General features: G+C 42.1%; 1 protein-coding gene across 1 annotated transcript; it reads right to left on the reverse strand.

Moving 5' to 3' along the window:
• Nucleotides 1–278: 278 nt before the first annotated feature.
• OSTM1 (osteoclastogenesis associated transmembrane protein 1) lies at nucleotides 279–15575 on the reverse strand. The gene is made up of 6 exons (XM_030556064.1): nucleotides 15201–15575; nucleotides 10021–10132; nucleotides 8116–8213; nucleotides 4933–5091; nucleotides 3661–3826; nucleotides 279–3316 (listed from the first exon to the last, which is right to left on the reverse strand). Exons 1-6 carry the CDS (start codon nucleotides 15573–15575, stop codon nucleotides 3261–3263), a joined length of 966 nt encoding a protein of 321 aa, XP_030411924.1. The 3' UTR covers nucleotides 279–3260.
• Nucleotides 15576–16203: the final 628 nt, after the last annotated feature.

Consider the following 16203-nt stretch of genomic DNA (forward strand, 5'->3'; position numbering starts at 1 on the left):
TTTTCCTCATGAAACAAGGGCCTGACTCAAAGCCCTTTGCAGCCAACAGAGCCATTCTATAGACTTCACCCAGACTCTAAGGAAGCCCACCCTCTTGGTCGGAGTAGAGCTAACCACAGTCATAAGTTATATAACAAAGTAGAATAACTGGATGCAGGTCTAGAACAAAGCACTAACAATGAATGTCGACACTGTGAAATTGCATTTATTATCTATTTACCTGCATTAGGTTTCTATAGTAACCATGTGCTTCAAAACACAAGTCCATAATAGGAAAGTGTAGTAAACTGAGAAATTTTATTTCTTGGGCTGTCCTGCCCCATCCTTTCCCCGCCACTCATTAAAAACAGCATTGGCGAAGCATCTCAGCACTGAAAATGGGACAATCAAGCGCAGTCAATTCTATACACAACAGGTTTATTCAACACAATATTTGTTCATTTTCAGTGTATACACGTTTTCTAATCCAATCATAGATAATGCTACCCAAGGATAAAAACATTTGTTTGCACCAAAACTACAAACAACTGGTACTTCAAAGAAAGATTTTTTTTTAATTGTATCTTATATACAGTCATAAAAATGGCAAATGGTTAAAAGTTACCAGCCAAATAAAGTTAGCTTTTTTCCCCCTACATGTTTTATGCACTACCACACTTCCTTTAGGGACAGGAGGCTATAAGCATTTATAGAAACATCAGAATATTAACACAACCCAATGCATTTTATATGAAAGATACTGTACACTTAAAAATATGTAAAGAAAATTAGCATTACAAGGAAACAAAAAGGAAAAAAAGTGACATTTGAGAAGATGTAGGATATAAATTATTTCTAGAGCGTAAACTTTGCGGCTTCTTTAAAAACAATCACGAGTACTTTCATTTGGCTTAGCAGCCAGGAAAAAAACAAAACAAAAGCTGCTATTTTTTTTTTAAATAAAGTGCTTAACCACCATATCCAAGAGTAATGACTTTCAGACCTACTTAATATGAATTGTGCTCAAAAAGCCCACTGCTTACGGTATGAAAGCTATTCTGTAACACTGCACATACAAACTAGTTTTATCAGCATGAATGAAAGATTGCTTTGAACAGCCTTCAATCATATGATGCCTCTAATCAAAGGAATGCTATTAGGACAGCAGTTGAATAAGGCCCAGTAAGCTGAAATTTGAGCACAATAGATATAGTCATTTAAAACAACGTCAATCTTCCCCTCTGTCCTAAGATAACCATGTGATAAGCAACAAATATATTCTTCTAATATTGACACCTTATCTATAGCAGACCAAAGTGTCAAAAATATATTTCCTCAGATAAGAAATCCAACCTTATTTAGGCTTTCAACACAAATCAACCATTCAAGGCGATTCATGTGATTAACAGAGGGAGATAATACTTCCTACTCACAAAATACCAGGAAGCAGTTGTATGGATATCAGCCAAATGCTAAAACATCATGTTACTTAATACTGAGACACTATTAACTTGGTTTTCTTTTTAAATGACAGTATGCCTTAATTCTTTACATAATAATTATTGTTATTTTAAAGTGCTTTAAGATTATTTTGCTCCCCTGCTGATGTTTGTTTGGGCAAGGGAAAAAAGTTACTAATTGGCTGTGGAGACAAAACAGTGAAACTAACTAAACACAAAAGTGCTGTCAAAAGACACAAAGTAAAAGAAAGAAACAAACTGCTACCTTTTCAGTTGTATAATAATCATAGGCATAACATTTTCAAAAAAAAAGTAATTTCCCAGTTGATGTGTCCCTTTAGTCTTAAAGTTGTAAAATGAGATGGACTGAATATTAGAGTGAAGCCTCCAAACCTCATTACAACCACACTGAATTTTCTTCATTTTACTATAGTAAAAAAATTCAGAAAAATGTAGGCATAGGATTTACCAGCCTGGATATCCTGTATTAACGCATCTTTAGAATGGTGTCCTTTCTACAGTCCCCATTAACTTTAGTAACAATGATGTGACCTTTTGCTTCAGCTCTACAACTTCCTACAGAGTTTGAGTTTATTTTAATCTACTAAAAATGGACCTCATTCTCAGTAAATTTCTAGAAAGTATTGATTGCAAATTTAGATACAGAAAGTCAGAGATCCGGGCATAGCATATTCACTTTATGCCAGTTCTAGAGTTATAGAACATCAGTGCCCTACTCACTACTAAAATATCTTTTTCACATAAACCCATTTATATCTTAAACCAGAGGAAGTTCTACACCAAGCACAATTCAGCATCTCCAGCGACTTTTACCTCAGGTTACCATTTTAAAATATTCTCTCTCTCTCTCTCTATCTATATATATATATATATATATATATAAATAAAAAGGAGATTAAATGAGTGAAATAAGGGACAAACACAAAGACACATCTGACTATACATACAGCTATGCATCATACCTAAAAATAAGCCTCTAACCATTTGAAAAGCAATGACTTAGTGGTTTAAGTGTGCAAGTGCCCAAATGTGTGCTAATATGGAACATTTTCTGAAATAATCATCGACAACAACAGTATTTGGCTACTATTAATGTCTAGCACTGGCAGACCTGCTGTATTTGTTGCCAGAAATCTACCACTTTCCTTGCATCTCACTTTTTTTTTTTTTTTAATAAAGACCATTAAAATGAACTAAGCAGCATAGCTGTGTCTATCAAGAGATGCTACATAAGGAGGCTAATTTTTTAAATCTGTAGTACAAGTCTACCCAAATGTGGTAAGATGGCATTTTTACTTTGAAATGTTCTAATTCTGTTACTGAATTAAACCAAAACAAATTATAGTAAGTTGTGCTAGTTCATAAGAACCACATCAGAAAGGTTATCAGGTCTCAGACTGTACTAATATGCCTGAAAATGAACACAACAACTGTCATACTAGATTTTTATGGAGTCAATATAGAAAATTAAATAAAGGAAAAAACATACAGGAAAAGTTCATACTCTGTTGATGAAAGGTACAAAAACCTGCAGTAAAAGAATCAGAAAATAACCAGCTTCAGCACTAGTCTGGAAAGAACTAAATTTTTCTAATCAGAAATCCTCACTGTCTCTCATAGCCCTGCCTTGTCATGTTTGTTAATATACCCATTTAGGAGTCAGACAGCATTTTTTTTTAACTTGTATAATGATACAGAGCAACACTAAACCATAATTAACTCCTCTTTTGTGCTGTCCCTTTCCACCACAATTGTACCCAATATATACCCAGTTGCAGTTTTCTGGTTTTGTTTTGCAGCTCAGCTGTATTTTTCTTGGATGTTCACAAGACTGGCATTTGATTGGATACGCTTGGCTAGAAGGAAAAGAAAAATCAGAATAAAGACTCCCAACATCAGTTTCCCACTCGCTCAGTTTAACTGAGCACGTACTATTGAACAGTGTTCTGTTAACATCACAGTTTTCATTTTCAACAGAAACACATGGCTAAGGACCTACTTTCCCCACCCTCTACAGCTCTTGAAGTGATAAAAGCAGACCCCAAGAGGACAAATAGCCAACGCCAGCTCCCACTCACTGTTGCAGGCACAGTGGCAGAATTGCCTGGTCCCATACCAAGTATGTTGATCAAGTAGAGTGACCAAGATGATTCCTTGTGCTCCCCCATTCTGTAAGTAAAGTTCTGACAACATTACTTACGCAGAATAAGTATACGTTTCTTCTGCTTTGAGTGAAGGAAGCTACTAAGGTAAAAAATGACTGGTAAAAAGAGAATGAATGAAGAAACTGCAATCACTGGGACCGTATCACTGCACGGGACGGAACAGTTGAAAGTTCTACTCCAAAGCCTTCGTGTAATGTTCATCTAAAAGGAAAACGACCATGGTGAGCAACACATTCCTTGGCTTGTATTACTCTTTTACTGAACATTGCAAAGTTCAGTATTGCAAACCCCCCTAACTACCTTTAAACCATATCTACTTGAATAAGAGCCATTTAAAATATCTCCCCTCAAAAAAAAAATAAAATAAAAAATAAAGAAATCAGACACCACAGGTAAAATCCTAGCCCTACTGAAATCAATGGCAAACCTCCCATTGACTTCCAAGGAGACAGGATTCCACCCAATATATTTATTAGAGCAGTGATTCCCACGCTGTGATTCTTACAGCACTCACTGGTGGTTCATAGAAAGCTGGCCGATCACATGCTACTAACTTTCTTTCTTTCCAGTTGCTAAAAATCCCATTAAGAGACAGCTAAATACATTAAAAACTTTCCTAATATTCACTGGCCCAATAAGCAACTGCTGTAGTTCGGAAGCAACTAACTGGAAGCATTAACTAGACCTTAGCTGAGGAGTGTTAGATAGAAGCCAAAAATTAAAGGGAATTCCCAGCTCCAAAACCCCAATTTGAGATAGGGAGTGGTATCGTCCCTTCATGAAAATCTCTAAACAAGAATAAAGTCCCAACTGCCCAAGCTGAAATATGTCAGGGCATCAAGGTTAGCCCCCTTCCTCTTCAGGAGTGGCACAAGGTCTTTAATGATCCCCAGTGGTCAGGAACTCTATTTTACATCTCATCCAAATGAACAGCAGCATCATGGAGTACCCCAGGGGTCCTGGTTCAGTACCAATTCAGAGAAAAAAGTGCAACCTACTGGGTCACCAACACTGTTTTCTGAAACATTTAAATGTTCCTTAACTGTTTTCTCTTCACATACTGACTGGAACCCAGCCTGACCCTCCTTAACTTGAGAAATGTTAAAAGTCACAGCACAAAGCAGTGGGTGCAGGGTGACACTAGGACACCAAAGAAACGGCTCATGAAAGCAGCTTCCACCGCTTAAAGGACAAGGGCGGTGCCAAGAGAAAACAGCTAAAGGACCACTGAAGATAGATATGAAGAGCAATCTACCCATTGGGTGTTAGCTCGGCAATAAGATCCAGAAGCAAATATGTATACTTACTGCATCTTCCACATCAATACACAAGGGTGTTCTGTGTTCTGATCCCTGTTCAGTCATTTTTTGCATTTTGTTATACAAGGCATTCAGATTGCTGTAAGTTCTACTGCAGTTTCTGCATACTTCTGTGTGGTTGCTTGGTCCAAGATTGATTGCTTGCCCCTAAAATTATAAGCATGTACTTAGATTTTTAAGCAATATAAAATTAACTTTAAAAACTAGAGCTGAACTTGAACCAAAATCGACAATATTCACATCCTAAAATGTTAGACTGAAATTTTGGGATTTAGGCCCATTTTATAGAAATAAAAAAAGCTCTCAGTGAATTGAAAGTTGACCTTATTTTTCCCAAAAAAGATGCATTGTTAAACTACTGACTGTCTAGAATAAAGACAAAACAAGGATTGTTAATACCAAGTTTGCCTTGGAAACACAGGGGTGCTTCTCCCCCACAACTGGCCATTTTTCATTGGTCTATAAAAATATGCCACAGTTAGCAAGGAGGAGTGAATAAGTATTTTAAATTTGGCCTAATTATTTTGAGCTTCAATAGCTACTGTTCCTGTCCCCCATTTACTACATAGATTGTAAATAATAGCAAGAATCCAGATCATATTTTAACACACAGTCCCTTAAAAACATTATTGGTGGGATTTTCAAAAGAGGCTAAGGGAGTTGGGCACCCAAATACAATGTAACTGTAGATCTCAGCTTATGCTGACAGAATACAAGATCATCTCTCCTCCTGCTAGAAGATGCATTGGAAGTTTGCTTAACTGTGAATTTCATTCTTTGTGGATCTCAGATGAAAAACACAGGAAAGTCACGTAGTTTTAATGTAGTAAGCTTCACCTCCCTAAAAGTTCCGATGACCTGAGTGGGTTGTGGGGGAAGATAATTATAAGATCTCCAGATTCTTCTGTATTTTTTAAGCCTAGTCACTGAGACACAATGACAGAACCCATAATAGCCAGAGTTTACAGAAGTGACCTGGATACTATCAACTTTAAAACACCACATTTCATCCAGCACTCAAAAAGCAAACTCTTGTATGATCAACTTCACAGGCTACCTCCAGTTTCCCATTTCCGAATGAGGCAGTTGGGAAGCTAGTGAAGGATCATCACCAACTACACTCAACCTTTGTCAGCATCGTAGAGCCTTCCCAGCTGGGTTTTACACCTATGGCTCAGCAATGGTCATGGTCACAATAGTAGATTATCTCCTCTTAGCCACAGAAAATGGGCAATCTCCACACATTTTTCTAGATCACTTCAGCCCTTGACCGTGTGGAGGGCTCACCACAGAGACCTAGAGCTGTGCAGAGATGGCTGTGAGGAAGCACTGGGACCAATTCCACACAGCTTCATTTTCTCCCACATCCTATTCAATTATTTACAAGAAGCTTCTGGGAGAGACTATAAGACACCTTCACCTTAAATATCAGCAGGATGCAAATTACACCCAGCTGTTAGTCTCCTTTTCATCTACCATGAAAGCCCCTTTCTGTAGCTGTACTATTGGCAAATCAGGTCATCAACACCTGGATGAAAGGCAACTCTCTGAAGCTAAACCCAGGCAAGATAATGGTGAGGTTGGAGGGAATAAGGCAACATTTCCATGATTTAGCCAACTCCCTAAGATGACTCCATGGTGAAGATTGTACGGGAGCCTTCTAGTTATGGTCCTCCTCAATGTCTCAGCACTATTCAATACTCAAACAGCAACAGTTCTTAGGAAAACTGTCAGCTAGCCAGGAGATGATGCTCCATCCTAACAGATACAGACTTGACCACCAGTAATCCTTGAAATTATGATCTCCATAGCCTGGAGTTTCATTCCTAGGTTATCTGCTGACCAGCACAGGTCAATGAGAGCACATCAATGCTGCAAACACCCCACTGGCTACCTAATAATTACTAGATTGGGTCTGTGCTCCAGGTCTTGCCTTTAAAGTGCTCCGTTGACCGGGCCCAAGCTCTTTCCCCTGGCCAAGACCTACTATAAAGGCTGCACATCTCAGGAACCAGCAACAGTGAGAATAATGGGAGACAGGTCTTTCTGAGCAGCTGTTCCTTCCACAACAGTTAAGCATGAGCACAGATTACACCTCCTCCAGACTGAAAATGCGAAATACATCTTTGGTACAGCTTCCCCACAAAAACAGCACATACGTCCACCTGTCTGAAAAGGGGTGAGGACAGAGCCAAAGTGAATCTTTACAACCTGCTTGGATTTATACAAAAGTCTAAGACACTCAGAAATAACACAGGCAACTGTTATGCTCACGTACAACCAACTAGCCAACTAAAGAAGCACAAGTCTTATTTCCAGAACTCTGTGGATATGATCATGGCAATACACAGGTTAAAAAATGCCACAGACACCACCACAGTGGGGGGCAAAAGCTGCCTGGTAAGCATAAAAGCAGGGAAAGCTAGCTCACCAGAAAGGGGGTCTGCAAAGCATATTGTAACCACAGATCCTCTTCTAGATCCATATGTTTATTCTGCACCAAGATCTTTAATTTGAATGTTATCGTTTGACAGTTTTTATTGATTAGCTGCTTAATGAAACATCTAATATTTTTGCATAATCTGATTTAGTTTTAGGATTAAATTAGCTAATTTACAAAACTTTGACGCATAATTCTTTTGGATGCACTTTTTCTTGGGAGATAACTGCCACATTTATTTTACAAAGAGGAGTATTTAATTGCAAAAGTTTTAATTGTAATGGATATGAGTCTTAACAAGCATTTTCAGGTAGCTGGCCCTTTTGGACTAATCTACAATACACCAAATAATGATTCAAGGAGCCACATGGCTAAGTCACGTAGTGACAGCTCCAGAAGGAACTAGGAAAAGTGACTTACTGTATCCAGAGACTACGTGACTCTTACTTTATAATCATCAGCTATTGTGAATCCAGAAATCCCAATATGAAATGGCACTGTAATTGCATATAAGACAAAGTCAAGGTGAGCATCAATTAAAATGCATTTTGTGCTCTCAATTGCGAACATCTGCATTTTATAGATAATTGTTCTAACTGCCTAAACTGCTTAAGAATTTGCCAATTGCAGTTGCTCAATATGTATCCTTGGCAGTTTGTTCTGTGAAAATAAGAGATTTTACTATACAAGAAGGCAGCTCAGTGCCACCCTCAGATACACAGCAAAGATACCTGGAAGTTATGTTCGAAGCACATCAGTGTTGTATTGAATAAGTTCAGGAACTCTATTGTACTATTTGATAGCCCTTCACTGTTGTTCTTCAAACAATCTGCCAAAAAGAAAAAAAAACATGAATCAAGATATCCTGATTTCTAACCTATGTCTAGAGCCAACACGTCCCTTGGTGGCCCTAAAGTTTTACAGCAAGAGCTCTCAATTATAAAAACAATCCAGTCAGCTTTGCCTTTCCTATTTGGTTGCTGTTATGCAGATGTCTCAGATTTGCTGTCCTAACTCACTCATGCTTCTCTCTTCATTTAGGATATATTTCAGTATTAATTGGCCATAATTAACTGAAAGATGAAGACCGTTATCAAGACCATTTTGAAGAAAGCCCAGAGAGAGCTCAAATCCTTTCAGATAACACAAGATGCTGCTTTTAGTGTGCACTGTTTGAAAATATAAGTGTAAGATATGTAGCTGTCCGCTGTTTCAGCTAGGAAATAGAAGGAATCTTTATGCTTATGAAAAAATGGAAATACTTTTGAAAAATGCACTAAGCAGTCACAAAACATACACCAATTTTTTCAGGAAGTGGAAGCCAATTTTACCGGCCTTGCAGAGCGCTCCTAAAACACTCCTTGTCAGACACTGCTCCAGTCCCTGCAGGTATTTCTTTCCTTCCATCTATTCCACTTTTTCTACTGACCCATTAGACCCTTGGAAACGAGGACTGCTAGTTTTATGTAGAATTCCATTAAAAGGGGCACTATGAAAGTTGGCTGACTTCAAACATGACCTTCCCTAAAGGATGGAAGTGAGGGAACATCTTAAGCATTAGGGGATAGAGTCTGTGCTCCCCTCCTGAAAGATGCAACACAGAAGGCAGAGCCTGAGAATGAGGGGACAGTTGGAGGTTGTTTACCTCTCCTTCACACACTTTGGGTTCTGGCTAGCTCCAGAGGCTAGTAGTTCCCAACATAAGTTATTGGTTGCCACCAATCTCCCTGGAGCTATTTATGGACTCTGTAGCAGCCCAAAATCCTTGGAAGCACTCAGCTCTACATTGCCACCCCTCCAACCCCTGGCACACTCCCATGCAGGGGTGCTGGAACAATTTGTACAGTGGGGGTGCTCAGAGTCACTGAACCAAACTGTAAACCCTGTATATGATGGAAACCATTTCAGGCCAGGGCCCAGCACCCCCCACACCCTTAGTTCCAGCAACTACGCTCCCCTGGTAGGGGTACAGCTCTTTTGCCAGGGGAATTTTTCCTGTTTCCTGTGGTGGCATTTAAGGGCCATAAAGGAGCCACATGCAATATGTTAGAGCCAGAATAAGAGGCAGAACCAGCCCACAGAATTTCAGAGCCAAAGTCTGATCACTAGTAGCCACTCAGTGTGATGTGGGGTGAGTACAATGCTATTTAACATGAGTAAGGGTATCAGAATCTGAACCTCGCTTTTTAATAAACAGTTCAAGTTATATTTTCTACTTAAGTAGAAAAACGAGGGCATGGGAAAAATAAGAGATCTACAAATACAGTAGAGCTGTAGCAGATCTCCAGCATGGTTTGTTCAAAGTAAAAACGGGTGGTAAGTAAAGAAGCTCTGATTTTGGAGGGGTAAATGTTTTTAGCACAACGTGAATATTTGTATGGTGATTCTAGTGTGTTTAGAAAAGCAAGAGAAAAAAACAACATTGATTTTTTTAACCCGTCAGCTTTGAACAGTGTCCCCTATACAATAAATTATCCAGGATGTATCAGTAAAGAGCTCTTTGTTTCTGTCAGTTTAAATAACTTAATCTTATCAATGCTGTTCAGTTCTGATCAATTGAGAAATTTTAAAGGCAAGGCTAAATCTATCATCTGAATCATAACGGTAGCATGAAAAGGACAGAACAAATCACATACTTGCACAGTTGGCCTTCTCCCAAGTACTGTTAAAGAACTGTGAAAGGATCACAACTAGCTGTACCCTATCGGACATCAAGAGGCTTTTTGCACAGTTGCTCTCAGAAGAATTCTGGAAGAAAAAACCCCACAGCATTATAAATTCATATGGAAACAACTCTGAAACTATTTCAGATAACTGGTGACAGAGTCCAAGTCTGCCATTTTAAGCATGTTAGTTTCACCCATCGGGAGTAGTGTAGCCAGTTTTACATCCCTTGTCAGAATTCTGAGAATTTCAGAGACTAGAAAGGCCAAGAACTAGTCCGACAGGGCAAAGCTGGAGTCCTTCCAAACAATGGACTATAAAAAAAAAACAAAAAAAAAACCACAAACACACACCATTAAATATTGTGAGATGTATAACCATGTTGGGGACTTCTGTAGTTCTCATATTAAACCCTCTAAGAACGTACCTGAGTGTCAGTCAAGATAGCACCATGCACACCAACAGCTTTCTAGAGCAGGGACGCTTTTCATTATGCATGTATACAATGACTAGCATAATGGACCCTGATCCCACAGTGGGGCCCTCTGGGTGCTCCCATAATACAACTACAGAGTTAGATTCCATCCTGGGTTAATATTGAGGAAAGCTGACATAAACCAGCATTCAGAGCTCCACAAGTCCAATTGGTACAAGAAGCCTATAACTCCTGCTTGGCTGATCTAGTGCACCTGCCAGCATGACTCCTCTGGAGTCTCACGTGTAGCATAAAGTTGCTCTCCCTTGGCTCTGTGTCACCCCAACCTGCCTTCCGCTATGAGTCAATCCCTCCTAGCATGCATCTGAGCCTTCTAGTACAGAGATTGCTAACTAACTGCAAACACAGAGGAGCATCAAGCCTCCAAATAGCATTTTAAAGCGTGCACATCTGTTTTCATTCCATTTGAGAGAAGACTCAAAATAGAGACTGAGAACATCACTTCTTGGCTCCCCCCACCAACCACAGACTGACATAATCAGGCAGGCACCCCCAGGCTGATTTTCAAACCACAAAAGAATAGATCTCACCCCTGAGCTGCTTTTGACCAAAACCAGATTAAGCACAAAGACTGGTCTGGCAAATGGAGTACAAGCTCTGGTGAGGGTCAGTAAGACTACAAAACATTTGCCGATGAAAATAAGATTTGTAATTAGTTATACTGACATTGGGGTAGAAGATCAGTAATTTATCACTCATCCAACCCCAGCCAAGACTTCTTTCAATATAAGATTAACACTTTGATACACAGAGAGATACAAGTTGATTGAAGTACTAAAAACGCACTGACAATGGAAGATCCATGTTTAAAGAGTGAAACACGTTCTTTTGTTCTGAGTGGCAACCACCCTTCACACTAGCCTCCTTACACACAGCATTCTGGAGCCTGTGTCAACAGACCTGGGCTTGCACTAGTGCTCTGAAAATAACTGTGGAGACAGCGCTTTGAAGTCACGGCTTGGGCTCTGAAGCCCCCCATCCCTAGACTTCAAAGTCAGTCTCACAACTTCAAAGTGCTGTCAACACAGCTATGTTCCGGGCACCAGCGCAAGCCACTCTAGCCAAAGTCTGTCAACCTGGACTGGAAGGCTTGGTCCCACAGGCTCCAAAATGCTGTGTAGACATACCCAGAGAGGCTGATTGCTTCTCTTGGCCCTAGAGGATATTTTGTGGAGCTTGGAGTTCCCAAGCAACTCTAGTTAAGAATTATGGAACTTCTCAGCCCTAGTTCAGCATAGCCAGCTAGCAGAGGGGCACTGACATGTCTGCTACCCTGTTTGGAGGTAGGAAGCCTTTCAGAATTTGGGATGTAAGAGCCACTACCAAGCAGGACCCCAAAGAGGGAGGGAGGAAGAGCAGCAGCCATCTAGGACCCTCTACTAGCCTAGGAGAAAGAGGAGGGCACCTTCCCCAACCCCAACAGGAGATGTTTAAGGATTAGAGACCCTGCAGTTTCCGTCGCTGTGTTATCAAACTATGTCCACAAAAGCTCAAACTAAAAGCTCTGTTTAAGAGGGTCTGAGGTTCAGTGGGACTATTTCACTCAGCTCTAGTAGGTACAAAGTCAGCCACAAGAGCACGAGTTACTGCCCCTATCACAGCCTGTCTGCCCCAACCCTGACCTGGATAAGCCACCTGTAGGAGAGAGGTTAGCTCACCTGCAGCCCAGCAAGAGATGAAACATCCCTACACGACCTAGCTTTCATGCAGGCCAAACAGACATCTGATGGCAATTGCTCTCACACACTACTAACCTGAAACTGAGTCGAAAACCATGACCAAGGAATCTCTCTGTACCTGTCCCATGAAATCCTCCCAAACACACACAAGCTAGTTAGCTAAGAATGCCATGAGAGGACAGCCTCAGGATCTCTGCAGTAAGAGATGCCAGTCCTATTATTGTTCAAGATCGACACAAAGACTGTCCCTGCCCAAGTGTTTACACTCATGCTTTTCTGGGTAGCTGGTTCATGAATTAGTTCAGAGCCACACACAACCATACAGATACATGGTGTGGAAAGGGTACTTGGGAAAAGTTAGAACAGGGATAATCAATTATTTTTTGGCTCTTGACCAAGACATTGACAAACTCCAGAGAAAATAATTTAAAAAACACCACCACTGATACTAAATAAGTAAAAGGATTTCAGGGTCTGTTCAAAAGCCATCTGGCGGTCCAGATTTGGCCCAGAGTTCCCCTACCGACTGCCCCCAAGTTAGAATAACAAATAGTATCAGGAAAAGGCTTCAGCCTTAAACTAACTCTGAGAAGAAAAAGGCAAAGCTCTACACAGCTGAGAACAGAATGAGGAGGTATCCCTTGTAATCTGACACTTAAGTTTAAACTTAGTCAGTCACTGGCCCTTGGCTAATGAGTTGGTTTTTTTCACCCCTTCATACAAGAACAGATTTTCCACCTAAAACAAAAAAACATGAACACTATGTACTTCCTCTTCTCTTTTCCTCGGTGTTTTATTTCCTACGTATGAACAAGTGTTAATATTTTGGCCTGGAAAAGCTACAACGTGCCTCTTGGGATATAGTGGATCCATCTACCACCCAGACTCATATCACAGACAGCTGATGTCCTTTCTGCAAGTCATGACAAACTATCTAAGGCTATAGTAAGCAAAGATTTTATTGCTGTCTAAGTATTTAATATATTCAGGGATCACAATGGAAAGAGATAGTGGTGGAATTCTTGTGACAGTGCAGCCTGGGTGTGAGCAGAGTACTAAAGTAGGGTGAAGTGAATGGAAAAGAAGTGTAGGAATAACTGAAGTTGTTACTGCAAAACAAGTCTGACAAACTAATATTTTTCCCTCTTTCAAAACTAGTTTTCTTTCAACCCCATGGTTCCCAAGCTTTGGTCTCTGGAGAGCTAACTGGACATAAGATTCTGGCTCCTGCTTCCCAGCTGCTAAGTTGATTTAGATACTGCCATAAAGTTGTTGTTTATGGGAAGCAATTGTTGCAGGTGACAGACATGTTAAGTGGCCAGGAATGGAATGGGACATGAAACACAAGAGTCTCTATTAAAATGTGGTGCTCCCTACAAAAGTTTGGGAGAGATCCATTTCCCTATTTATTCTATTTTTCCCTGTTAAAATGGAATATTTGTTAAAAGATTAAGGATCATCAAATCTTCCACTTTAGGACTCACACCACAGGAATTTCCATTACTGCTACTTCTGGTAATTTCTACAGGAAAATGTCATATGCACACACTCACATCTACTAGGCCAATGACTCAACTTTTCTAGACTACTGTACCCCTTTCAGGAGCCTGATTTGACTTGCGTACCTCAAGTTTCACCTCCCTTAAAAGCTACTTGCTTACAAAATCCGACATATAAAAATACAAGTGTGTCAGCATACTAATACTGAAAAATTGCTTACTTTCTCATTTTTGCCATATAATTAAAAATAAAACAAATTGGAATATAAATATTGTACTGACATGTCAGTGTACAGTATATAGAGCAGTATAAACAAGTCATTGTCTGTATGAAATTTTAGTTAGTACTGACTTCGCTGGCGCTTCTTATGTAGCCTGTTATAAAACTAGGCAAATATCTAGATGAGTTCATGTACCCCAGCAGAACTCCACGTATTCTCAGAGAGGTGTGTACCCCTGGTTGAGAACTACCGTTCTAGGTTATGGACAAAAGCAGAAAAGACCTAGCAAATGCTGAAAAAGCAAACACAGCAGGGGCCTACCACCTTCCGGGAGTGCTCCTTAAAAGTAACTTCCAAATCCATGGGAGACTTAACTTTGGGGAAAACGTTTAAATCACTGATACTAACAAAAACTAAGTTACCTAGATTCACAGAATGAAACTGGGCTGCTTTTTCCCCTGACTTCCCACATCAGTTGATGACAACTGGTGGAAGGGATGACTTAAAGTTCTAAACATCAAGTTTAAAATATTTTGACTCACTGCAGCCACTGGTTCAAATCTCAGCAGGGTCACCTCACTCTTCTAATCCTTCTTAAAGAGAGAAACTGAGTACCATGCAGTTTGTTACATTTAGATCTTTCAGATGACATTCAATTAGCCTCAACAGTCAATATCAATGAGTAATCAGGCAGTGCAAAGTTAGTGCTCCAATGCTATTTCCCTGCATAGGATACAAGTCTGATAACACTAAAAGGTCTGTGCCTCCATTTTAGTCAACACCCCTAGTTCCTCTTTTCAGCCACACAGGATTCCATTAATAAGTCTGCCAGGAACACTCACTCCAATGGGAGGGAGCATCCATTGGACACCTCTTCTGCTGGGGAGTCATTTGCAAAGGGATACCCAAGAGGACTCTTTACCCTCCCTCCATTACTTCCACGATCTTAGTTTTCCATGTAAGCCTGTTATGTTTCCCAGCTTCCCCATCCACCCACCCCCACGTGCAGTCCTTAGCCAGCGCCAGACACAAACAGCAGCTCTGGGGGTAAGGCAAGGGAGCCAGCTAGTCTCCCAGCTGGCTTAAGGAAGAAGGCAAGGGACTGCTCCCACCCTGCCTCTCTCCAACATCTTGGGGGAGACCACCTCCAGCTAGGGCTTGGCTAAGCCGTACCCCAGCAAAACTTGTGGGTGAGAGGATCCCCACACACACACACACACGAAGGCCGCTCCTGGGAGATCCCTTCCCCGCACGCACCCCCACGGCCCGGGTGATGTTCTTCAGCTGCTCCGTGACGCTCTGGAAGTGGCGGTAGCAGCTCTGGCAGAGGCGCACGGGCCGGGCGCTCCGCACCAGGCAGCCAGTGAGCCTCACGCTGCTGCTGGCGAAGCCCACCAGGAGCTCCCGGCACTCGGGTTGCAGCTCCCCGGGGAGCCCCATCCCCAGCAGGGCCAGCGACAGGTCCTCGGCCTCCTCCAGCAGCTCCAGGGACAGCAGCCGGCGCCCGCCCCCGAGCGCCCACCCCTCCGGGCCGCTCTGCGGCGGGGGGCGGCGGCCGGACCCCAGGTCCTGCCCCGCGCTCAGGGCCAGCAGTAAGCCGGGCAGCACCACCAAGCGCGCGGCCAGGCCCATGGCACCCAGTAGCCGCGGCTCCTGGGAGCGATTAAGCGAACCAGGGTCACGTGGAGCCCGGCGAGATGTCAGCGTTCGGAGCTGGGCCAGGCGCGCCGCCTTATTGGCTGGTGGGGGTTCGACTCGGGGTGGAAGGGCGGGGCTGGCGGCTAAGGGGTGTGGCCTGGCAGGGTGGGACGCGCTGTGTTCTGGCTTGCGCTGGGCGGGCGCTTATGCTGGGTGGTGGAGAACCGGGCAGGGCTTGCTGGGCTGGAGAGCGGGGCCAGCGCAGAGAAAAAGGGTCTCCAGGGAAAGGTGCCTGACATCAAGTTGAGAACACACACACACACCTGCTGCTGGGCCTGGCGCTCTGCCCCAGGAGATAATTATCACAGCCCTCTGGCCTATTTCAGAACGAATGTGACTCTTGCTTCTTCAGCAGGGCCCCGGGGGGGGCGGCGGCTGGGACAGTTTGCTCCAGGCCCCCATGAGAGTTTTTCGGGGGCCCCTGGAGCTTCACTTGTTCTGGGGGCTCCGGAAAACTCTCGCAGAGCCCGGGCCCCCGGAGCTTCTTCCGCTCCAGATCTTCGGCTGCAATTCGGCGGCGAGGGGTCCTTCTGTCCTGGAACCCGCTGCTGAGGTGCCAGGT

Source organism: Gopherus evgoodei, chromosome 3, assembly GCF_007399415.2.
Source record: "Gopherus evgoodei ecotype Sinaloan lineage chromosome 3, rGopEvg1_v1.p, whole genome shotgun sequence".
Lineage (NCBI taxonomy): Eukaryota > Metazoa > Chordata > Testudines > Testudinidae > Gopherus > Gopherus evgoodei.

Bases quoted from the DNA above. Each gene is read 5' to 3' on its own strand.
- OSTM1 (XM_030556064.1), bottom strand. From the start codon at position 15,575: ATGGGCCTGGCCGCGCGCTTGGTGGTGCTGCCCGGCTTACTGCTGGCC. The intron at 5,092-8,115 runs GTATCTTTGCTG...TTATAATTTTAG, and splicing joins GCTTCGAACATAACTTCCAG to GGGCAAGCAATCAATCTTGG. The intron at 3,317-3,660 runs GTAAGTAATGTT...TTTTCCTTCTAG, and splicing joins GAAACGTATACTTATTCTGC to CCAAGCGTATCCAATCAAAT.